Source organism: Macrosteles quadrilineatus, unplaced genomic scaffold, assembly GCF_028750875.1.
Source record: "Macrosteles quadrilineatus isolate MER2022 unplaced genomic scaffold, UCM_ALF_1.0 Scaffold_8__2_contigs__length_117827958, whole genome shotgun sequence".
In the NCBI taxonomy this organism is placed as follows: domain Eukaryota; kingdom Metazoa; phylum Arthropoda; class Insecta; order Hemiptera; family Cicadellidae; genus Macrosteles; species Macrosteles quadrilineatus.
This window is the reverse complement of record NW_026542601.1, coordinates 20,338,570-20,361,952: the sequence shown is the minus strand read 5'-3', so window position 1 is coordinate 20,361,952 and position 23,383 is coordinate 20,338,570. Positions and strand designations below refer to the sequence as shown.

Here is a 23,383-nt window from a genome sequence, read left to right as displayed (position 1 = left end):
AAAAAAATGTATATATATGAAACTAATGAAACCTATTCTTAAGGTAATTACCCCTGTCTCTACACAATTCAGGGCGTTGTATGACAAACGATAATAGGTCCAAGTTATGTCTTTTCAGTTAAATTTAAATAACTAAACCTAAATGACTAAACTATTTAAATTGATACATAAAGGGTGTTATTATTGAGCTTAAAAGCCCACGTTTGTGTCCTTAAAAGACACTTAATACTCTGTTCACTCAACTACTCGATAAGACAGTTGGGTTAGATAAGGCATTTAACTACACTAATTTTGATATACCTGATGACGTAATTTTGCAAATAGTGTACACAGTATTAATAAAGTAACCTGTTGGTACAATATAGACTAGACATTTAGTACTGTATGATGGGATAAGGAGATTACTATCATGATAGTCTACTCAGTATTATTAAAGCAACTTACGCTTGGAGACCAGAAGGGTCTTTGATGAGTTAAGGGTATTATATTACTATTGATATATACATAAGATAATATAGTTATGCTAAAGTCTACATGGTAGAACCAATGTGACCTAGTTCTGCTCAACAGATAGAACAGTTCGCTTATGAGACGAGGGTTCTGTATTACTAGTGTTACATCTGATAACTTGATTTAGACACAATCTAAATAGTATAACTGAAGTAACTTTGCTGCTTTACAAAGTCATAAGCTGCAGTCCAGTAAGTTTGGTCTGGCGTTTAATATTACACTATTAAGTAGTCATACAGTTAAGTAGTCATCACATTGGCTTAATATATACCGGTATTAAAAAAAAAATTGGATTAATATCTTTTATATTATATTTTTTAATAATTTTGTAAACATGCGTAAGCACATTTTAAATACTTCAGCCTAACTATATACAGACTGTCCCAAAAGTCCCGGACCGATTTAATATTTTCTAAACGACAACAGATAAATCAATAAGATTTGGTACATCAACACCACACCTAAAAATCTACTTTTTTAAGGAAATATCAATTTTCTGTCATATCATAGGGACGTCCCGCAAGGAGTCAGAAGGAAATCTTAAATAGAAGCATAGGTTGACATGTACATCAAATTAAAGGTCTTTACTAGCAGAATATAATTCCGCAAATTTGAACTCAAACTGACAACCGAGCCAAGATTGACAGTGGTTCAAAGATTCATTTAATTTGCATGGCTATTATACGCTTACTCCGCAGGGGGCACAGCCCTAGGAATCGGAAGAACATTGTTAACGTAAGCATAGGGCGATATGCACATCAAATTAAAGGTCTTCATTAGTAGATTACAATGGCGTAGATTCAAGCTCGAAGGAACTACTGAGTAAAAAATGGCAGTCGTTCAAAGATTCAAAATGGCGGATTCAAGAAATCTTTGAACGGCTGCCATTTTTTACTCAGTTATCCGTTTGAGTTCAAATTTGCGGCATTATATTCTGCTAGTAAAGGTCTTTAATTTGATGTACATATCAAATTATGCTTCTATTTAAGATTTCCTTCTGACACCTTGCGGGACGTCCCCATGGTATGACAGAAAATTGACATTTCCTTAAAAAAGTAGATTTTTATGTGTGGTGTTGAGTTGCCAAATCTTATTGATTTATCTGTTGTTGTTTAGAAAATATTAAACCGGTCCGGGACTTTTGGGACAGTCTGTATAATATTTGATGGGATCCAAAACAAAAAATTCGTCAAGATCACGATTTTAACACAGTGTTAAAACCATTAACAACCACTACAACATGCAAGAATATTTTAGTGTGCAATTAAAGTTAAATTATATTTGAAACTAAAATCTAACTAATCATGTGGCAAAAGTTAACAACTTAGCATTGCATGCGGAATCCTGATTTATAGTGGCAGAACAGTTGTTAAAACTTGGATCAGTACGAATTCAGCGAAACCTGTACAGCGCACTGCGTCTTAAATGGTTGTTAATAATTTTTTAACAAATATTTCTACACTTTATATATGATATAAATTAGTTTTTGGAAGTTTAACTTTTTTATAAGTTCGTCTCTATTAGAAAACTTTAGTTAAATAAAGAATATTTATTGAAAATTAAGCTTATTTATTCCCTAAACTAATTTTAGCAAATGTATTTCAGTAAATACATAAAGAGTCAACCCATACAACCAGTGTGCTTTTTTAGAATCATAGTTCTGTTGAGTAAACGGTGCATGTTCAAATCCCACACACATCGTATATTATTATTAGGTTATAAAATTTATAATTTATGAAAAGGCAATTAACATCCCATTTTTATTCAAAACTATTTCCTTTATTTGCTTTACAAATAATACAACAATTACAATTAAAAAGGAATATCAAATGTTTGGATTCTCGAGTCTGTCAATAAAAAGTTAATTATTGAACTTAAATGTCCAATCAATAATTAGCAAGTATAGAATAATAGTATACTTCACAAATAAGATATATTAATGGGTGCCAAGACATATACACGCTTATCACAGCCATGGTTTTCTCGAAATACCAACAAAGCGATTGACTCACCCAATCTTCAATAGTGCCAGCCTAGGCCACAGAGAAAATACACAACTATGCTACAATGTAATTCAACAACAGTCCATATACAATGTAGGAGTGTACGTGTGAATGGGAATGCCCTAGTTAACTCAACGTTACAACCACTTAAGCCTAGACTAGACACGACATCGTAGAGTTAGTGGCGTTGTTGAGGCAGGTCTGACTACATAAACTATTGATGCGTGTTACTGTTGCGTTCTCAGGCGTAAGGTAATGTAAGATAAACATGTTTTAACAGCCCACACTTATAACGAGCTACAAGGTTTATACGATACAACAACATATGATTATGCATACTTTGATAATCAATAATTTAACCTAATATTACTTAATCGTTCTGATTGTTTTAACATATAATTTATATGTGCCGAATCTACCCTAACTTCTGACTCATTACACAACTAAGAGGTTAAGCTAAAGTAGGACTATTTTTTTAAGATGAGAGCACAAACATTTATATTCGATTTATAACAGAAGCACACAAAAACTTTCCCTTTATATAATTTTTGTATTATCATTAGTATAATTTTGTTTTAAATGTTTGCATCAATAATACGTGTATTAAGGTGTCAGGTTCCTATCAGTAGGGAGGTCACGAATCGAGTGGTAAAGCAATACTAGTGATCAGGTATCAAAGTGGATTTTGCAAATTTCAGTTGAGAAATACAAACAAATTTTTCATGCTTAACATTAGAAAGCATATTTTTGTAATTATTCATAAAGAATGACCATCCAGAATTGCTGATAAAACGTCATGCCAATTTCTGTGATGCCATTTATGATGCATTATATTAAAATCTTGCAAAAATCTCAAACACAGTCTTTGAAGAACCATCGTAAATGAAGAAGGTAAAGTGTATGTCAAGTAGTTGGCCTTCGGATTTTGTGGGTTACCAATCGGCTGAGAGGAGATAAGAATACCAAAAGCCACAAGCAAACAAAACTTAGAGTTTATATTTTATGATGTTCAAACTGAGGTGTCATAATCATAAAATAGTATTTAATTTTCATGAGAAATTAATCATGATTATAAAAAGGTGTTCTATAAAAATGAAATAGTCTCACGTAGAATGTTCAATCGAAATCGATCAACATTTACCAATTATTTACCATATTGTAAGTCAACAATTTAAGTATAAACATATTATTACAAGTGTTATTAGACTTATATTTTGTATTTTCAGACATACTTATGTAAAAATAGATTTTCTAAAGCCAACTAATGATAAGTCGATGCTAATAAATTAACCAAACCAAATAACTGTAATATTCAAGTGTAAATTTTATAAAATTGATTAAAAGTTAAAATACCCAAAGGTAGTTAATTGTATACATCGATGTATAATAACTCCCGATTATACATCGATGGTTGTATATGGCCACATATGGCCACACGAAGAAAACGTTATTTATCTAAGAGTGTACTTACACCAACGCAAAACGAATTAGCCAAAAACCTTGAATTTAATCAGAAGTTCTGGTTGATAAATCATTAATAACATGCTCAAAAATACAGAAAATATTAACTTTTTTGTTACAATGAAATCCTGTCAACATATACTTGGAACAATATCCTCATGAAGGGGTGATAGAGGAAATGTTTTTATGCTAAACAAAGAAACACCATTTAGGCAAGGACTGCTTTGTAATTAAGCCTGTTGTTTATCCAGAGCTCATTGTCATTACAACAAACTTTCTCTTTGTTGTTCAACTGGAAATGAACAAAACAATCCTGAACAGTAATCTCCCTTCTTCAGTGAAAGCAAGCCGGACATTGTGTTTACTGTTTGGCTTCATTCACAAAATACTAAAAATAAATTTACACATGGAGTCAGTTAGTAAAAGCATTATAAACTTTAATTCATAAACACAACTTTATTAAATGTACACGTTTGTTTCAGACCACTAATTAATTATTAGAAAATATACACCCAATTGTTTGCAGTGTTTTTATTGATAACACATTGAAGTAAATTATAATTTATATTTTTCCGATATCAGATTGTTGATGTGGAGTCATAACACAAACTTAGTTTTCCTCTAGTGCGTTTGTAGATTTTAAAACTATTTCAGAAATGAAATTGTTCTTGCTGTTGAACCACTGCTTCTTAAAAAAAGTGTTGACTGTACCTTTTTAAAACAATTCACAATTTTAAGCAAGCATTGACACTCAATTTCTGAGGATTATAGAGAATAGCATTCTAAGTAGTTAGGATTATTAGTTTGAAAATTAACGCAACATTATAAAAAAACGCAAATTTCCTGGCCTAATCTCTCTGTACATTCGGATATTATACTATTATTGAGATTTATAGCATGCAAGTGCATGTTTGCATACACTGCAAATGTAATAATATAACTTAACATGTAACGGTTTGAGTGGTATTTGATATGGAACATTAATATATATGTATATATAACATATGTATGAAGGCAGTGTTGTCCTTCCTAATGGCCTAAAGATAATTTACTTAGAAAATATAAAACCTAAAAATACATTAAAAATAATACACTTAAAAAACCACTCTTAGAACCATATTTCCTGGTAAAAAACCATTCACACATAAATAATAGTAACATTACATAAATAATGTATTTAGTAAAAAAATATATATAATAAAGCATAAAGAGTCTAAATTTCAGTGGTATTTTAATGAAGCGCACCAAAACGCTTCTTAGTCATACATCTCTGAGGTCATGGGAAGTGGCTTGATTAAGAAATTGATCAGGTCAAGTGCGGGCTCTAATAGTGCCTCTCCATCCCAAACCACTCTTAATCAGTTGCAGGCTTTTGGGCTTGCCTACTGAAGGCTCCACATTTAATTGGGCTTAGAGCAACAAGAAATACGATTATATAAATTGTAGTTAGAAATTCCATTGAATTAAATAATTATTTTTATGTCCATTTAGAAAATGTTACACACGAAGTTAATTTCACTGAAATAATTAGAGTTTAAAATTTGTTTTAAATATGATCATCTTTAAATGATAAGTTCTTAAAAGAGTATATTGCATTTTTGAGCCACGAAAAATCCAAAAATATAAGTTATGATTGTTAAGAAAGATTGGGTTTTTTTAGGATGAATCCAATGCAGTGAAAGGAGGAAATACCACTAAAAGAAAGTACTATCTTTTGGAATCTTTTCGGTCCTAGGATCGTAGGGATTAATATAAGTAATGAAATATAATGAAAGTAATCCGGATTTCGGTAAAACTGCTCTAACACGCAAGGGGTATCGGTGTTTAAGTCAGAACAAAGATACATTGAGTTAAAATATATTGTGGTAGATGAAAACATAGGAAGGCATTAGGAACATAGGAAGGATATATTTGAACAAGATTATACACTAATTAAATATGGTTGGTTACGACAATTTGGAAAAGGGACATCATATGATTTTATTTTTAGTATTCATAACAACAATATGGGTGGCATGCGATTTATTGAACATCACCGACAATGTGTCAAAACTGGAGTTTAACGTCATTTAAAGTTTCAAGATTAATTGAGACAATGTATAATGTATATATTTTTGACGGTTAAAAGTAGCTCGGATTAAAAGTCGTGGCACTCACAATTGTTTTATTTTATCGCCATTATATTAAATAAAACACTTAACAGAAACAGTTTTACACATTATTCTGGGTAAACAAATTGGAAACTGTCAAAATTGGTTATGCTAAGTGTGCAGATAATGATAAAGAATAGCAAAAATATATCGGTGATATACATGACTACAGTATGTATTGCTATATGTGACACTGAGGTTATTCTAAAGCAATATACAATACAAATGAATAATTTGATAATTTCAAGCCTTTTTAAATAAAACAACCACGTACGTTAATCACCAAGTCATGCTGTATGGTTATTATGGACATAAAAAAACACATGGTCATGGACATGGTTGATTCAATCAAACATATAAATAGAATTTTATAAATATAGAGAACTTTGACTAATTGTTATCTCAAAGGGAAACCTCACTATAGACAAACAAGCCTCTAAAGAAACCACCTAAACATGAAAGACTTTACACAGGAAGTTTTGAAACTCAATGAATGCGGCAGCCCCTCTTTGCGCAACCATTGGTGAAAAACAAACAATGAATTACAGAGGCGCGTTTACAAATAACGCGGGAAACGGGAGCGGGTGTAGTACCACGTGCTATTCAGCATTGGTAGACTGTGGATGCTAGACAGACTCGGGGTTGTGGGGGAATGTTTGAGAGGGGATGCGTTCGATAAGCTTCGCCGCGTTGGGCGCTGGGTCCCCATGGCAACCGGCGGGAGACACCAGACGAGTCAGTAAGTTCGGGATATCTGTTCCGGCGGGAACTCCACGCGGCTTCCCGCGTTTTTTGTAACACTGACTGTCATGTTGAAATATTTTACCTTCGAATGTATTCACTCAAAAAAGTGATTTTGAAACTCAATTCAACGTTATAATCGTATATTCAACTGTTTGGTGTATTTTAGTGTACTGTTTGTGTGATGTCACTGAATGTGATTAGTGTTATGTGATTATGTGAGATCTTCACCATGGTTCCCAACTCGACTCACACTTCATGGATATACCTCTCGGCTGTTGTTCTCAGTCTTCTAATTCCAAAAGGTAATTCTGTTTGTGCTTTGCTAGTTATTTTGTTAATATTAGTACAGTTGACAGACTGTTTGGTAAAAAAAAAAGTATACGAGTTTTCTGTAAGGTGTAAGTTTAAATAGCTTATCTCCATACACAACTGTCTTACGTGTTCCAAAAGATACTGTCTAAATACCCAAATTAAATATTTATCAATAACATAACTTTATTTTACTTTTTAATTTTACTATTCAACTGACAGCTCCATTTTATAATACTACCCTAAACCAGCAGCTACCTACCATTATGCATTTTTCTACAGCTCTTGAGTTAAAATCAAAATAAGGTCGACCACTGTTCAAGGAATAGTCCTTAAAAATCCAAAAAATACGTCCGGTAAGGATTACAGGTTTCGAACATTATGTCATTGGAAAATTTACGCTTAAAATCATAAATCTTACCCAGGTTTATTAAGAATTTAGTAATAGGCCATTGAATTAGAGTGGTTAAATTTGCAACTTATTTATTCTCTTGTAAAAATACATTTTATACATCCAACGATAGAATGAAAGAATACTATTTTCCAACACAGTTTACAAATCTGAAAATAATAAAAAATACTGTAAGTTGAAGGCATATCATTAACTAATACATGATTTGAGTTTTTTCATTCTTAATTGGAAAACCAACAATGCGTGATAAACAGTAAGAATAATGTTTTAATATTTTATTGTATCAAACTAACTTTAGCAGTTAACGGTGAATGTAGCTGTTGAATAAATTATACGATAGCCTCTTATAACCAGACTAATATCAGCTGGTAATTGTTAGCCACAGTCTGATATCAATAACAGTTTTCAACCAATAACACTTACATTATTTTGGTTACAGAAACTAAATTACAAATCCATTTTTTAACTAAATGCAATCATGAAACCTAAAGCCGACTGGATTAAACTTGTTGTTTTACTAACCAAAATAATTACAACAAATCGAAATGTAATTATACTAAACAACGATGATCCGTCGTGCATTAGTTAAACTTTCACTGTAATCCATTCAATAACTGGGTGATTACAGTAATGTGTGATTAATAAATAACACATGAGATAAATGTTATTTCGTGGCTTTTCAATGTGGAGTTTATATTTACTAACAAAGAGTAAAAAAAAACGAGTATAAGATTTGGTTACGCCAAAAAATAACTATTGACTAAATGTAAATTTCTTGTAGGGTAAATTTTAGAAATTCTAATTGTAAGAGTTAAAAGAGAGTAAATAAAATGCGTATGTTATAGAGTATTTGTGAGGCAAAAACATCAAATTAAATATCTAAACATTCTGTTCAATGCGGTTAAATTGGCTTAGTCTGAATGCGAGTTTTCATGTCAGTGATCTTTAGGTTTACTATTGACAAAATAGAGCCTTGTGTTGCTCAAACAAAGTGCAAATTTGCCAACTACTTTATCCACCAACTGGGCTTTACTTTAAAAATAACTCATTGAATTTCAAGCCCTAACCTATTTTAATCTTTGGTGTTTTTCGGTGTTGGCTTTACATGTTCCCGCAGAAAACAGTCTAGCAATAGTCATTTGGCCACAGTAGATGAGCTAGAAGTTAACAGTCACCTTACAAGATCAATATTATTGCCAATATTATAGAATATTGACAATATTATTGAGTGTACCACCTCGTGACTGATGGTTTGACGACCGATATTTATGCAAATCAAGAAATCTTTAAATCCAGCTATCAATACCGGAAGTTTACGGAGGATATTGCTAATAAGAAGTATATGCGTGTGCATCAATAATAATGCGAAACCATTAATAAGTAGTGGGGTGTACGTTACATACTGTATTCCCATGTTCGTAACGTTCGTAAGATTCATAACACTATTGACCAATCGTATGGGCCCTAGTGTTAGACAAACGTGAAGTTTTTGTTAATAATGGTTTTTAATACTTGCCGATATGACATATTCACTGTGATATTTGTACCATTAGAGGTTTTTGAAAAGTGTAAACCTGTAATTTATTGCTTTTCATGAAGATGCGTGTAAATCGCCTGATTCAAAGATTCAAAGATTTATTTGCCGTTAAATATTTACAATAAATACAATAGGCTTCGTCATGCTTATAACTAGAACAGTGCAAATTCACAATGCAAGTGCTTCCCAAACTTAGGCTACATAAGAATGACAAAAAATATAAATATGAAACCTGATAAAAAAAAAATATAAATATGGAACCTGATTTGGTCCGGATGGAAGGTACAGCAGTTAGGGGTTTAATAGGGCAGAAGAGGTGTTGAGGTTGGTGTTGTAAAATTCATTAGTATGGTAAAAAGGATGCAGAATGAGCCAAGACTTCATAACCTGAGTGAATCTTGGAAGGGGAAGGTTTCTGACGGTGACAGGCAGCTTGTTAATAAACGTATACCTGATGTCCCTTTACAGGCAACAATGTAAATTCGTCAAAGAAGTATGGATTTCATGCGTTGGATCGGACTTAAAAATGTTTGCGATGAACTTGAAGCAAGATTTTCTGAACTCTCTGACAACCCATCCTCAAGCGGATTATAGTTTACTTAAAAAAAAACTACTAATAAGTATTTTCATTAATTGGACTTGGGCGTTGGAATTGGGGAATAACACATGAAGCAGTTTTTGCATGTTAATATATGACCGATTTTCTTTTAGTAATATATATTTTTAGTTCTAGTATTATCACATGGCCGTGTCTGGCTAAGAAAGTTTTTTATGTGTATATTCTCTAATCACAGTAAGGTTTTACTGTCGGATATACTAACCACAACTTAAGACGAATATTATAATATAATATCTTCAAAGGTACTATATAGCTATACAACTTCTAAAATGAGTGAGACCTGTTGTTCAAACACGCCCTATAAAACGTATAATTGAACTAAAATAATGGTGTTCTTAACAAGAGGTCAGCAGTGATTCAGTGTATAGTACCAATGCAGCATTTCAACCATACTTGTAACAAATAAACCAACTCGTCACACTGGTGTAAAACATAGAATCAATATGAGTATCAAAAAGCTTTGAATTGCAATAACAAATCGTTAAAACTATTCAATTATCCAATAAAAAAAGGGCACCGCAAGGCAGAGGTACCAACCTCAATGAATTCAACCAAACCTATTTTTAGGTTTTATTAAATTTTGTGTAATATAGGTGATGGTGTAAAATAAAAATAATATCACGATACTCCTTCATATGGACACTTAATAATTGGTTGATTTGAATTACAGTACATGAGAAAGTCCATCTGTAGGCCTACATAATTTTTCAAATAACATATATTAATACCTTAAAGTATCTGATGTATTGGGTAAAAGCACCCTCCAGGATTCCCCTCTACAACCTATTGCATAAACGACTTTATACAATTCGATTTGATTAGGGACGATAACGATTTTCTAGAACAGCATTAATTCTTATTTGCTTTATAAATTAATAAAAATTCAACATAATGATAATTTATTATATAATTTTGGATTTTGGTGTTGTGGTGTAGGCCTTATCTAAATTTACCTCAAGCCACCTAATATTTATTTTACAATATTATGCACAATTATATTTATGCGGAAGCATTTTACTAGTTTGACACTCTACATGAACTCTAATAAAACCTAAAGTTCATGATATACTTGGTTAAAAAATTAAATTTTTAGTGCTTTGCGAATAGTTTTACTTTACAAAATCATGAAAGCCATACGGCTGACATTAAAACCCCTTTTAAACGAGAAATAATTATTTTGTCAGAAATTTAACATTCAGAGGTAAATGGAGATGAATATTTCTTAAATAAAATCCTAATGTTTCTTTGGTGAAATAAAATACAGAACCATTTGTTTGGAAACGTTTGAGTGTCTCAGCTAAAGCTGTATGATATTCACCGCATTTAGGGTTATTAGAACCAGAGTTTATACACCGCACTGTTTCGGAGAGAATCGCCAGAAATACGCACTGCGTACTTTACAACAACTCCGACACTGAGGATTTGTACCCTCTTTTATCTCTTTAATGTTTCCCCAACAATGTTAAATTTTTAGAAGCTCCCATGGTTCACCAAAAAATTACTTGAAATATTTATTGAAGTGTTTTGCTATAACTTTTTCTATCGAGTTTTTTTTTTAACTGTATATGCATTAATATATATTTAAAACAACACTGTATAGTGAACTTATTTATTTCGAATATTGTATATGTATTGTTTTAAGATTGAATAATGTATAAAATTGTAGGTATCATTGTCAAATTTATGCCAATAGGCCTATTTTTTAATTTTATTTCTTAAAGAAGTCGGTGGCCTCTTTTAACCTTGAATTTGTCCGTCCACATAGACTAGTGCGTGGATCGTATACAGCAAAGCAAGGGGTGAGCCGGTACAGTACGAAGGTAAACTGTACTGATAAAATGTGTACGACAGTGACCAGGATCCGAACTCACGACATCGCTGTCTTGGGCTCGTGACGCTACCGACCGAGTCACCGACTCACCAATTTGTAGGCACTGTAGGCCTATTTTAAATTTGTACTATACTGTAAGAAATACATTATTAAGGGTTATCTCAATAGATGATTTATTTCAAAACCATGGTTGTGTTTTTGTTAAGAAAGAAGTGGTATATATTTTCTTTTTACATTCCAGATCCGTTTCCTTCACTTTGTAGAGCCGTTAACGACCTATCATAAAATCTTCCCGGAATAAATTAAAATATGAATTAAGAAACAAACCCTACATATCGCAACAGCAAACTCTATAGCTGATTTCCTTTATGTTGGTTATAATATTTTTTAATAACTTTTGAGGAATTTTCACCAAAGTACAATTTACAAATTGTTTTATAGTGTAACACTGATTGAAAGTTGCTGTTTCTTTTTTTTTTTTAAAGATATATCATTTTGTGGGCTTGTCAATTTAATTTTAATTATAATAACCTAGATAACTAATGCTCTGAGCATTTGCATAGTCTTATATTCAAGTGGGTCTAACAGAACCATAGCAACTTCAATCCCAACCTTTACGTGACTCAAAATTTGAGTATTTTTAATAAGTAGGGTATTGGGTACGTACATTTCCCATGAAAAGCCAATTTTTTTATCCGTTCATGATAGTTACAAGAATCACGTTTAAGATATTAGATAAATTATGACATATTGAGCTATATTTTGTCGATGGTTTACCAGGAGGGGGGTTAATGCAAAGACCATCTTAAAACGAGGAGTGTTCAATGGATAATATGATAATTTTTTGACCAAGATTAAGTGATTCTTCAGTCTTAAACAGTTACTAAAAGCCCAATGATATAAAACATTTGGGTCCAGTTCGGAAACATTAAACAGATTTGGACTTTTCTGAGGTTCGAACTGACATCCTAATGATTAGGCCTACTAAGGGAACACTGTTTTCACTCGTCTACCTAGATATACAAATAAAACATACAAATCAAGAAAACAAATTAATTTAATAGAATAACTTTGTTACCTTACAATATCCTTATACGACAGGTCTAACTACATGTTTCGTGGCAACTGCAATATCATCAGCTTCATCCTCCTCTAAGAGTCGCCGCCGGCCCAACCAAATGTGTGCACCGTGACAGTTGCCCTAATTAATGTAAAGTGTTTTGTTAAATGTGTCATGTGAACGTCAATTTTAAATGTATTACGAAACGCAGAAGAGGATAACCGTGACGTGACAGTTGCCACGAAACATGTAGTTCTTCCTGATAATTAAGGATATTTATTGTAAGGTAACAAAATAATTCTAATATAAATCAATATTCAGAAGTAGGGCAGTGAACTTGAAATTAAATTACACCGCAACCGGAATTTCATCCAGATGAGAAACAAGTCTAAACATTTGCAGAGATACGGATCATCTATAGAGAAGGTGGTGGGGGGAGAGTGATTGAAGAGTTGCTACTGGAGCGTTGGTTGTGTAGGGGGGGGGGATGTTTGGGGGGGGGGGTTGCGATGAAGGGTTAGAAGGGGCTACATCGGTTTACGCTTCTGATATTGCCGTGCTCTTGTTACATCCTAAACTCGCCAAATTGCTCTTTTATGTAAAGCGAGACGAAATATGAAGGTATTAAATTCGGGTTATACTCTCTTAAGTAGACGTTGAACACGGCCCAGCATGGTTTACTAGTTCCCGTTTAGTTATGTTTACGTAATCTCCTTTTACACAATCCGTACACAAGACTCTTTTGTTAAAAAGTTTATAGGATATGTCATTGCTCAATGTTCTAATTTTATTTAAACTCATTGATTACAGTGTTAAAACTTATACGACTACTAAGACAAATATTTTTATCCATACTTATGGGAGTTAGTAAAAATATTTTGTTTTCAATCAAAGTTTTATAATAACAGTTTGGTGGACCGACCACCATCCACATAAATTATATTATAATCACACCATCCTTGTTAAGTTATTTCTATTATTAAAATCGATATTTTTTACTACTTTTCTGGTAACTTAGGAAGTTGAGTACCTAAATCACATATACCTCATCAATCCCAACATTAAAGAAACAAGAAGAAATTACGGTCTATCTGGAGTAAATCATATTATCATCAAGCAATTATTGTAGCTAGGATGATCATAAATTAATCAAATGTATTTAATGTTTATTTTAACTGCTATTAAAATATATTTGTGTAATTTTTGTAAGTAAGTAAGTAAAGTGGATTATAGTAAAAATAGAGGATAAAATAAGGATGTATTTATGTCCAACGCCACTAATTAGTGGGTTCATTAATATTATTGAAAACGAACGTAGGAGTTGATATAAATAAACAATAAAATAGAAATATTTTTGCACCTACCTCATAATAAGTTCTCTCGTAAAGTTAAAAGCGTTTGAAATGGATTTTAGCTGACTCGGCCCTATTTTCCTTCAAACAGAGAGATTTTGATTTCAGAAACAAAGTTGACTTGAGGCGAAACAAAAACCGCGTTGGCAGCGGAATTGCTTGTAAAGGCCCGACATTTACGACCCAGATAAAAACTGACTGTGGGAAGGAAGAGAAGGGGGTTGAAACTTTCCTTCGTCGATTTTGTGGCAGTGTGGAAGTTATCAGTGCTTGGGTCACTATCTTCTTGCATTTCATTTTTCTAGAAATAAATCTAAAGAAAAATTAATCGGAGTTCAATTGTAAATTTTTTTTGTACAAAATCTACTTGTAAAATGCTGTTGCATAAAAAGAATTCTCTTAAAAACCTACTGTAGTGAATTAAAATAATAATTAATTCTAATGCACTACATCAATACACTTAAACATATTGACAACGATACAACTGTTTATGGCCATTTTTAGTACAGTTAGTAACAGAAATGTGTATAATATTTAACTTCAAGTATAGTTAGTTTTTTCTCTATTCTAAAATATACTCACTACGGGTCTCGTGGCAGATTGCAGGACTTTGGTACCCGAGGCTCTTAGCTGGTAAAAAATAAACTCAAAATCATGGGATTCACCAGATATAACTTGAAGTAATTAATGGGCAAAACAGATCTAAGCTAGAGCTTATCGTTCTAAAATCACTGTCAAATACTTATTTATAAAGTTTATAACGTAGGTAATTTTGTAAGACCCGTACGCAATAAGTAGCAATCATTTGATAATTTCATATTTTCTGGCATTTTCACACACATAAGTGAACTGTAGTTTTTGATTTTTGACAAATCTTTGACGTAGTTCAGTTAGTAGAGCTAAATAAAGTGCGATGATTTAGCGGTTTGTTTTCCGAAAATTCCATTTAACCCATTTCAGAATTCCTTTATCAACTATGGTCCTAAAGTGAACTGCTGGTTTGTTTGTTTAAACAGTTTATCCTTGAATAGTTTTCACATCTCATTAAAAAGACAATAATAACTGTTAAGATATTTATAATTTATCTTGCAGATGATCAAATGGGGGATATATTTGTAAATAGCATTATGTTCCCGGTAAAGTATAATGTATAGATACAGTATACATAATGTATACTGTATCATATATACATAGTTTCCACACATAGTATAAATAATGTATAATGGAAAGGACTTGTATTTCAGATACTTTCAATGTACTAGGCTTGTGAAGCTGCAATTTACTGGTACATTTCGATATATTTATAGTGTAACGTAAATGTTAAAATCACATACATTATATTGACCACTGTATTTATTTATTTTTTTTTTGACACTCAAGATAAAGGAACCTCTCTTATCTAGATACAAAGATGTAAAGGCAATATCTTATTATTTTCTACCGAATTGTAATAATTTTTTTTAATGTGATTTTTTATTTGATAATTACACATTTAATTTTAAAACTATACACAGTGGCTGTCTGTCATTTATAAGTAGTTCATCTCTGCAGTATAATAAGGCATTTGCAATGAAATATGTTTAATTGTATTAAAAATCTGTTCTTAAGAAGTTCATGGATTCTAGGATATTGAATATCCTTAATGAATATCCTTTGAGACAAGTTATATGATAATTATTACCAGTTTTTTTTTTAAATATCAACCTTTACAGTAGTTAAAAATAATAAATAGCTTTTCCTTCATAAATAATTATATATATAAATCTTTAATTTCAACCCTCAAAATTAATTTTAGTAAGTTAATTGGTAACAATTAGAAACACATATCACTTTAGAAAAAAAATTGAAAATCCTTAAAATAATATTGACATGGTTTCGATAGGTAAAGCACAAATTTGTTTTATTATAATATGTAATAAATGTAATTTTGTGTAATTTACATGTATTACAATGTCAGCCGAAACCATGGACCAGTTAATATTTAGAATTTTTTTTAATAACAATTTTTTGCCTATAGTTTAAAATTTGTATGTACTAAAACTTAAAATTTTATTTCGTGCAAGTAATAGACTGTGACTTAAAATATACGTTTATAAATGCGAGAAACAATCTGACGATATTTCCTAAAAACAAAGCTGTCTTGGTAGGTTAAAATAAAACCATGGTGGCTGAGGAATTGCTTGTAAAGTCGTGACATTTACGGTCGAGATAAAAACCACCGGTTTTGTGCTGAAAGAGCAGAGGGGGTGGTGGGGGGGAGGGGTCTGAGGGCGATATTGGGTATAACTTTTCTTCGCCTTATTTGCTGAGAGAGAATTTATAACGATACATATTTTATTCCCGCTGACATAAAACAATGAAACTTATTTCCCTTTTGAGATACTTCTGGATGAAATCCTGAGAGGAATATTCAACTTTTCTTTACTTTAGACAAAGAAGTGTCTGCTTTAATTTACTTAGATTTCTATTCTAAATCAACTACGTTGTGAGTTTATGATACTTTGGCCTTCTTATAAAAAGAAATTCAAGGCGCTATCGTAATTTTTAATTAAATGTAGTATCCATTAACCAAAACGACATGAGTGCTAATCCGATAAATTTAAATCGCTAATGGATAAACATTTTTCAGTTGTTGGTTTTTGAAAAGACTAAAAGCTTTTGGGAAAAGGTTGAAGAAATGAAATGAATAAAAGTAATAGGGATGTCATTTCATCAAGAACAGCCCTCAGGGATTGTAGCCGCTTCAAATCAAATTTGCACCTTCAATCTTGTCAGCTAGTCATTTCAATTTTGCACTTTTGTAAAGTATATTTAATTTGACATATCATGCTTATTCACCTAATACTCTTTTCGAATTCTTTACAATGATGAAAAGCATCAATCGTGTAATGAATTTATCTGTTGAATCTTTTCACAATTCTTGAGTCTTTTTACAATAAGCATTGTATTTACCGGTTTATTTCTGACATAACTGTAAATACAAAATCTTAAGGACGTTTCGAGGTGTGAAACCTGATCATGTACCTATATGAAAGAACAAAATATGAAGAATTGCCTTTTTTACCAGTGATAAAAAGGAAATAAACTTTTAAATAACTAGAATATCACTCCAAATGAACTTCTAACAAGGTATACTTATTTATTGTAATAGATATCAATTACAATCATGTAGGTCTTAGTAAGAATGATTTATTGTATACAGGGTGTTTTTTTTTAAACTTGCATCTTTATTTATATAAAAACCGCAATAGATAGAAATATGCAGTTTTCGGGAATCACCTATTGACGTAGGGGGCCCTATTGTTTTGAATTCAACGTTACATTCACATTCCCCCCCTTCCCTCCTGCCACAACTTATTTTTTTAAATAGCAAGGTACCCCTTGTGACATATCAAATGAAAGAGCATGAAAAAATGGGGATAGGGGGGGGGGGAATGTGAATGTAACGTTGACTTTAAAAAAAAAATTGCCCCCTACGTCAATAGATGATTCCCGCCAACTGCATATTTCTATCTATTGCGGTTTTTACATAAATAAAGATGCAAGTTAAAAAAAAAAAACACCCTGTATATTAACAATTATTGTAATTTTTAAAGTATTGGCTTCTATCCCTGGGCCGATTAGATAAGCTGATAATGCCAATTTAAATATTTATTTTTAGTTTGTAAACAAAAGTAATCTTTTTTTTTACTAATCGATTATGTGTTCTGGTAGTTTCTTTTCCAGCAAAATAATTCTGCATTTATGAAACCAAAAACTGTACAGTGGTAGCTCCAAACCACCGAAGTGAATTTCCCAGGTACGGAACATCAGCTGTCAAACGCGCCATTGTTAGTGGCCGGTGTTGTTTTTCACTCTTTGTTTGTTGCTTGTTTTGTGAGATTCTAAATCAACAAAACTCTTTTGGCCTCCAGCATGACATTTTTGTTTAAAAAATATCTTATGATTAAACAAATGAATATTCAATGTGAATTAATCTATCTTTAATCAATTTAGATGTTTGTACAAGATTTTTATTTTATTTTACAAATATTAATTTTACCAATATTAAAAATGTATTTTTAGTGATTATTTTAGAAGAATACGATCAAATAACATTTTTATTAATGATAACCTCCTTGAATTCAGAGTAAAAGTCCACATTTTACCCTAGTGGTCATTAAACCTACACTTTTTCTCTTATTACCTTGACAATTGTTATAACAGTATATTTCTGATATTCTAAGAACTCTTTTATATAACTGGGTGAGTTTCTAGCTGGATGCAAGAAGCAGTCTTGACACTTAAAAAAATCTGCTCGATATATTAATTATTCAGTATTTCCCGCTGTATATTTTAACACGAAGTGAAGCAAAAAACTCTCACGCCATATTTTACCTTTCACATGAAGTATTCGTCAAGTCAAGTAAATGATTATATGAAATATTAATGTACTTGGGGATCCTTGCTTGATATATAGTGCTCACTTAAAATTCAACGGTTCTAAACAACCATAGGATAGTTTACCTAGTTTGATAGTCCAGCTATCAGGTCAGTGTGGACGTTGGTGTTAAGTAGATTAGTTTCAATTACTTAGCACTCAACACTCGACTACTAGTCCAACTAGCTTGTAATAAATATAGCTTACTTTCATCACATTTACAAGTGTTTAATGTAATCATTATTTTGTAAGACAAATGTTCATTTAAATGTTGAATGGTGAAACATGTATTTGGATTATTAACAAACTTACGTAAATATCTAGTTATACTGTATTAAGTAAAGGCCATTTACTAACCTTAAAACATGGTTGCGTTTAATACTTTGCTTGGTTAGTAAACGTAAGTTACTCATTATTATTTTTATACCCGAACATCCCTAATAGGTTGATCAGCAATAAACCTATTAACATTATTTTGTTCCATTTACAATGTAGTTTATCAACAATTGATATTACAAAATCCACTGTCAATCTTTTTCAAAGGCTTGAATTGTTTGAGATCGACATGATATTGAAACACAGCTCATCGAAAGTCATTGGCTTTTTATGACTTATATTCCATATTATAAAATGATTGAATTCTATAGCATATAAATATATACTGGAGTCAAAATATACAGGTCATAATGGTCGAAAAAATGTGTTACGTATAAACACGCATGCTGTATTTAGTAATTTCAATGCCACAAGGATACCTTGTAAATGCACAAAAAACAATTAAATCCAGGTGTTGAAGAAATTTGTGAAAGGTAGGTGGGAATTTGATTGATTGCGAAGGTGACGGCAACTGATGCTCGGAGTCGATTGATCTGGATCACCTTCAAAGTCTTGTGTAGGTTATCAATTGAACCCAAGTGTGTTGCTTTGTTTCGTCACACTTGTATATCGTTTGATTTTGGCAGAAAATAAGGATGACTTTATTGTGAGATTTAAATATCAGTCAAGATTTTGTAATCTTTGATTTAACTATTACTAAAACATTTTCTTAACACAGTATTCATTAATGCATTAGTGTGGTGTATATTTAGATAGTGTTATGAGCATGGGTATCTTACGTATTAATATTTTTTATAGTTATTCTATATTTTGTAATGAACTTAAAAATACCTTTAGAAAATCTTAAATTACAACAAAACATAAAACACAAAACATTTTGTATTTATAATATGTGTTATTACAAAACATTTAGAGATTTAGAATCGATCTCTAAACGCACCCTTTTCAGAGAAACGAGTACACTATTTAATCTTTGTAAGAACAGTTTAACTTATAAGTAAGAAACAGACTACACAAAAAAGTCTCTGTTAAATAATTTTAAAGTTAAATGATATAATACATGATTTACTATGAGTGTGACCACAGACTGGCGACAATTTATTTCCTTATCTGGGTGCACAAATAAAACAATTGCAATAAGAAAATAACAGAATTATGAAGGTCATTCATTTTTAGACAATCTGCCGATCAACGCAAATAATTAAGCTAGTATTTTTTTATACAATGCGAAAACAGTTTAAGTTAAAGTTTTAATTGAAAATTGTAAAGGGGCCAGCTTAACTATTTAAAACCTGTACATAAATACTACACAAAATATACCCATGTCTTATTTTATGTGTATTGCAACGGATTAAACCAGTTAACTCGATGACGTTGCAATTTTATAATTACATTAGAAAAATATGCCAAGAAAATTTACGTTTTACTGACCTATTTTGGTTGTCAAAATCTAGAGGTAGAATTTTACACTTCTTTATCCTAACATATGTTTATTATTTTAGGTTTTTGTGTTTGCATAAAATTCTAACTGTAAATAGAAGCTTCATGTATGATATTTACAAAATCACAAACACGTTTTTAACTGTGAAAAGTATGAAAAGTCTCCGGTAGAAAGGAAGAAGTCTTGTCGTAAAAGAATTAAGATCCATCTGGGATTGGAGCTTCACGAAATCAAATTTGCACTCTTCATCTCAGAACAAGTGCTAAATCCACTTTTATATTGGGATGGAAATACAATATCGCAAATTTCTGATACTTAGAGGAGTGGATATAAGAAATGTATTATTCTGTGTTAGAACAATAAAATATAATCCATCAGCATCAAAGTCAATTCTAGTATATCTGGACGATACACCTTTAGGAATAAAATAATGCCCAAAGAATATATCTTGAGTGGTTTAAATTGTTTTAAATTATACTATCATGTAAATTTTCTTTTGTCAAAAATAGATATACAGTATATATTCGGATTTTAATACATTTATAATGTATAATTTAACTAAAATATGCACGCTAAGTCATGTTTGTTTTAAAGTAACCTATTTCTCTACTCCTGTCCTCTTTTGGCAATACACTGTTAAAATTACAGAACTTCACAGATTTGACTTTTTGTGCTTTCCTGTTCACTAATATGAATAAATCTCATTTAAATATTAATATTTTTTGTCAGATAAAAAAGTGATACCATTGAAACGGGGGCAATTTACGAAATCTATGAACATGCATTTACTTTTGTTAATTTGGAATTAACTAACAAGAAATTCTCATAAGTTAAGATTTCCCAAAATAACGTACTACTTTTACGGACATTTTTTTATAAAATACTTGTTTACGTTGACTTTCTTTTAATGTTTCAACTATTTTTCGTTATTATTTACAACCAAGCAACTAACAACAAGAATATTTGTCTAAAAAACTGGTTTTGCCGTTTCCCGAGCCCAATTCCCTTAATTAATTTGTAGAAAAATCAAATAAACAATCAGGGTGAATTTAGAAATAATGTGAAAGGTTTGAGATAAAAATGTGATACGGGTTTTCTACTGCAATGTATTTCGATTCAAGTGTAGAGCAAAGATCGCAGATGAATATCGGCCTATAATATTGCAGCGCCCTGCCCTTTCCATACACACACACTCACACACACACACGCTCACGTACGTCCCTTCCGGCGTAGAATCGCTCCCTTTTCTCAAGTTTCTGCTCTGTCGCGTCTTTTCAATATCTTTTCTTCCCCATCTCTCTCACTGCAATGTGGTTCTACCAATTGATTTTTATCATAAGTATCACATTGCTGTAGTTTTTACATCCCATAAAAATATATACCACCTACTATACACATACAAAGGTATGTGTACGTATTTCAGAGTTGGTTTGTCATGGTTTATTCCATTCACATAATATTTAATAATTTAAAGCATTTTATGTTAACAATTTCCCTCTTAAACATACATTGCTTATACAATGTAATCTAGTTTATTAATACCGATCAAAATTTAAGTAGATCATAAGTCCTGTTATGTACATATAGTTTGTATACACAATATGTTTATGCGTTTCTACATCACCAATTATAACTCATATATTGTAGTTTGAATTTCATAAAGAGGTAAAAAAACATAAATTATCCAATACATTGACAGTTTGATTATCTTGGACAGTCTTTCTATTTGTTTACATTTTTAAAAGAGGCAAAATTGCATTATTACATTCTACAACTTTACTTTTGCTATCTTATATATATTTATTCAATATTAAGGATTATATAGATTTGTATTATAAACTATGGATTTCGGTAAATAGCTGTATTAAACATAGAGATAGCTAATGCTTAAGCGAACATCTTTGATTGTAACGTCATTATTAGGACCATTTATATAACTATTAATAAGTAGTATCATGGACTATATATATAGTCAATGGTAGTATTCATATCAAATTTGGTAATTCAAGTAGTATTGCTTTATTCAGCTACTTAATTATTGGTATATACTCTGAACCTCTAGATAGCTTGGGTGGGAAGGGGTTTCAGTAAACATATCGTTTTGTAGTGTCTATATTTTTTTTCACATAACGCATAACATCGGAATATTAAGTATTGTTTTTCTTATGAATATTCATTTGACGTATCGATGATTAAATTCATTTTCTAATTAGTTTACCACTGCGTATCCAATAAACAGTGTTTAGTAAAAATTATTATTATCAAACAAGTAAAAAATATGCTTTGTTAACCACCCCTTTTAAATAATATCCTACAGCAAGCTCCCAATAACTAAGTTTCTTTTGTGATAAACTCTACCAAAGTGTAATTAACGTCTAACTCCTATTGTTTAAGCGTTGGTGATTGTGTTGGCTTTTTAACTTGCTGATGAGTTTCTTAAAACAATCATATATTATCTTTGTTAATATGTAGACTAGGAATTTAGAATGTTTAAGATGTATCATTTACATTTCGATATTAATCACAATTACATAAATGAATTAAAAATACCTTTAAAAAGTTAAGGATTCTCATATTTTAGTTTTTTCTTTCACACGGAAAAACGGCTCTCATAACATAATTTTTAGAAATTTCTTTCTGGATTAGTAATTTTTCCTGAAAATTACACACAAAGTTTAACTGATCCAAATAAAAGCTATTTGTACCTTAAACGGTTTAAAATTGTCTATTTCTATACAAAACACGATGAAATATTCTTTGAATCATTGATCGAATGAAATAGCTAGACGATAAGATGGATAACCCTACTTACCAGAGTGGTGGTTAAAGTGATTGAAGCCTTGGTCGATGTAAATTTGATGGATTGGGTACAAACATCGTACCAAGTTTATACCTTCGGTATTGATAAAAAGGCACAGAACTTTCACAAACATGAAGATTGTATTTAATTGATAAGTATCTTACGATGCAGTACCTTAGTTTCAATACCCCTATAGAATATCCTTAATTATACGATATAAAGGCCATAATAGGGCTGTCTTAAACAAAAGATTCCGTTTCCATCATCCTGAGTATGGCTGTGTAGTAATGAACTTTGCTGAACAGTACATATTATGAGTAGTGAATCATTGTACAATAATGTAATGCACATAACATTGTTGGAATGACTTTTCAATCCTGCATATAATAGGCTGATCT

The 23,383-nt window shown here is 31.3% G+C and overlaps 1 protein-coding gene across 1 annotated transcript in view; it reads left to right on the top strand.

The window, feature by feature from the left end:
* Positions 1–6,628: 6,628 nt before the first annotated feature.
* Positions 6,629–23,383, top strand: part of LOC129000714 (protein turtle homolog B-like) — a 371,933-nt gene continuing 355,178 nt past the window's right edge. The window contains exon 1 of the mRNA XM_054427685.1: positions 6,629–7,170. Coding sequence (XP_054283660.1) covers positions 7,098–7,170 — 73 coding nt within the window. The 5' untranslated portion in view covers positions 6,629–7,097. The remainder of the gene's footprint in view (positions 7,171–23,383) is intronic.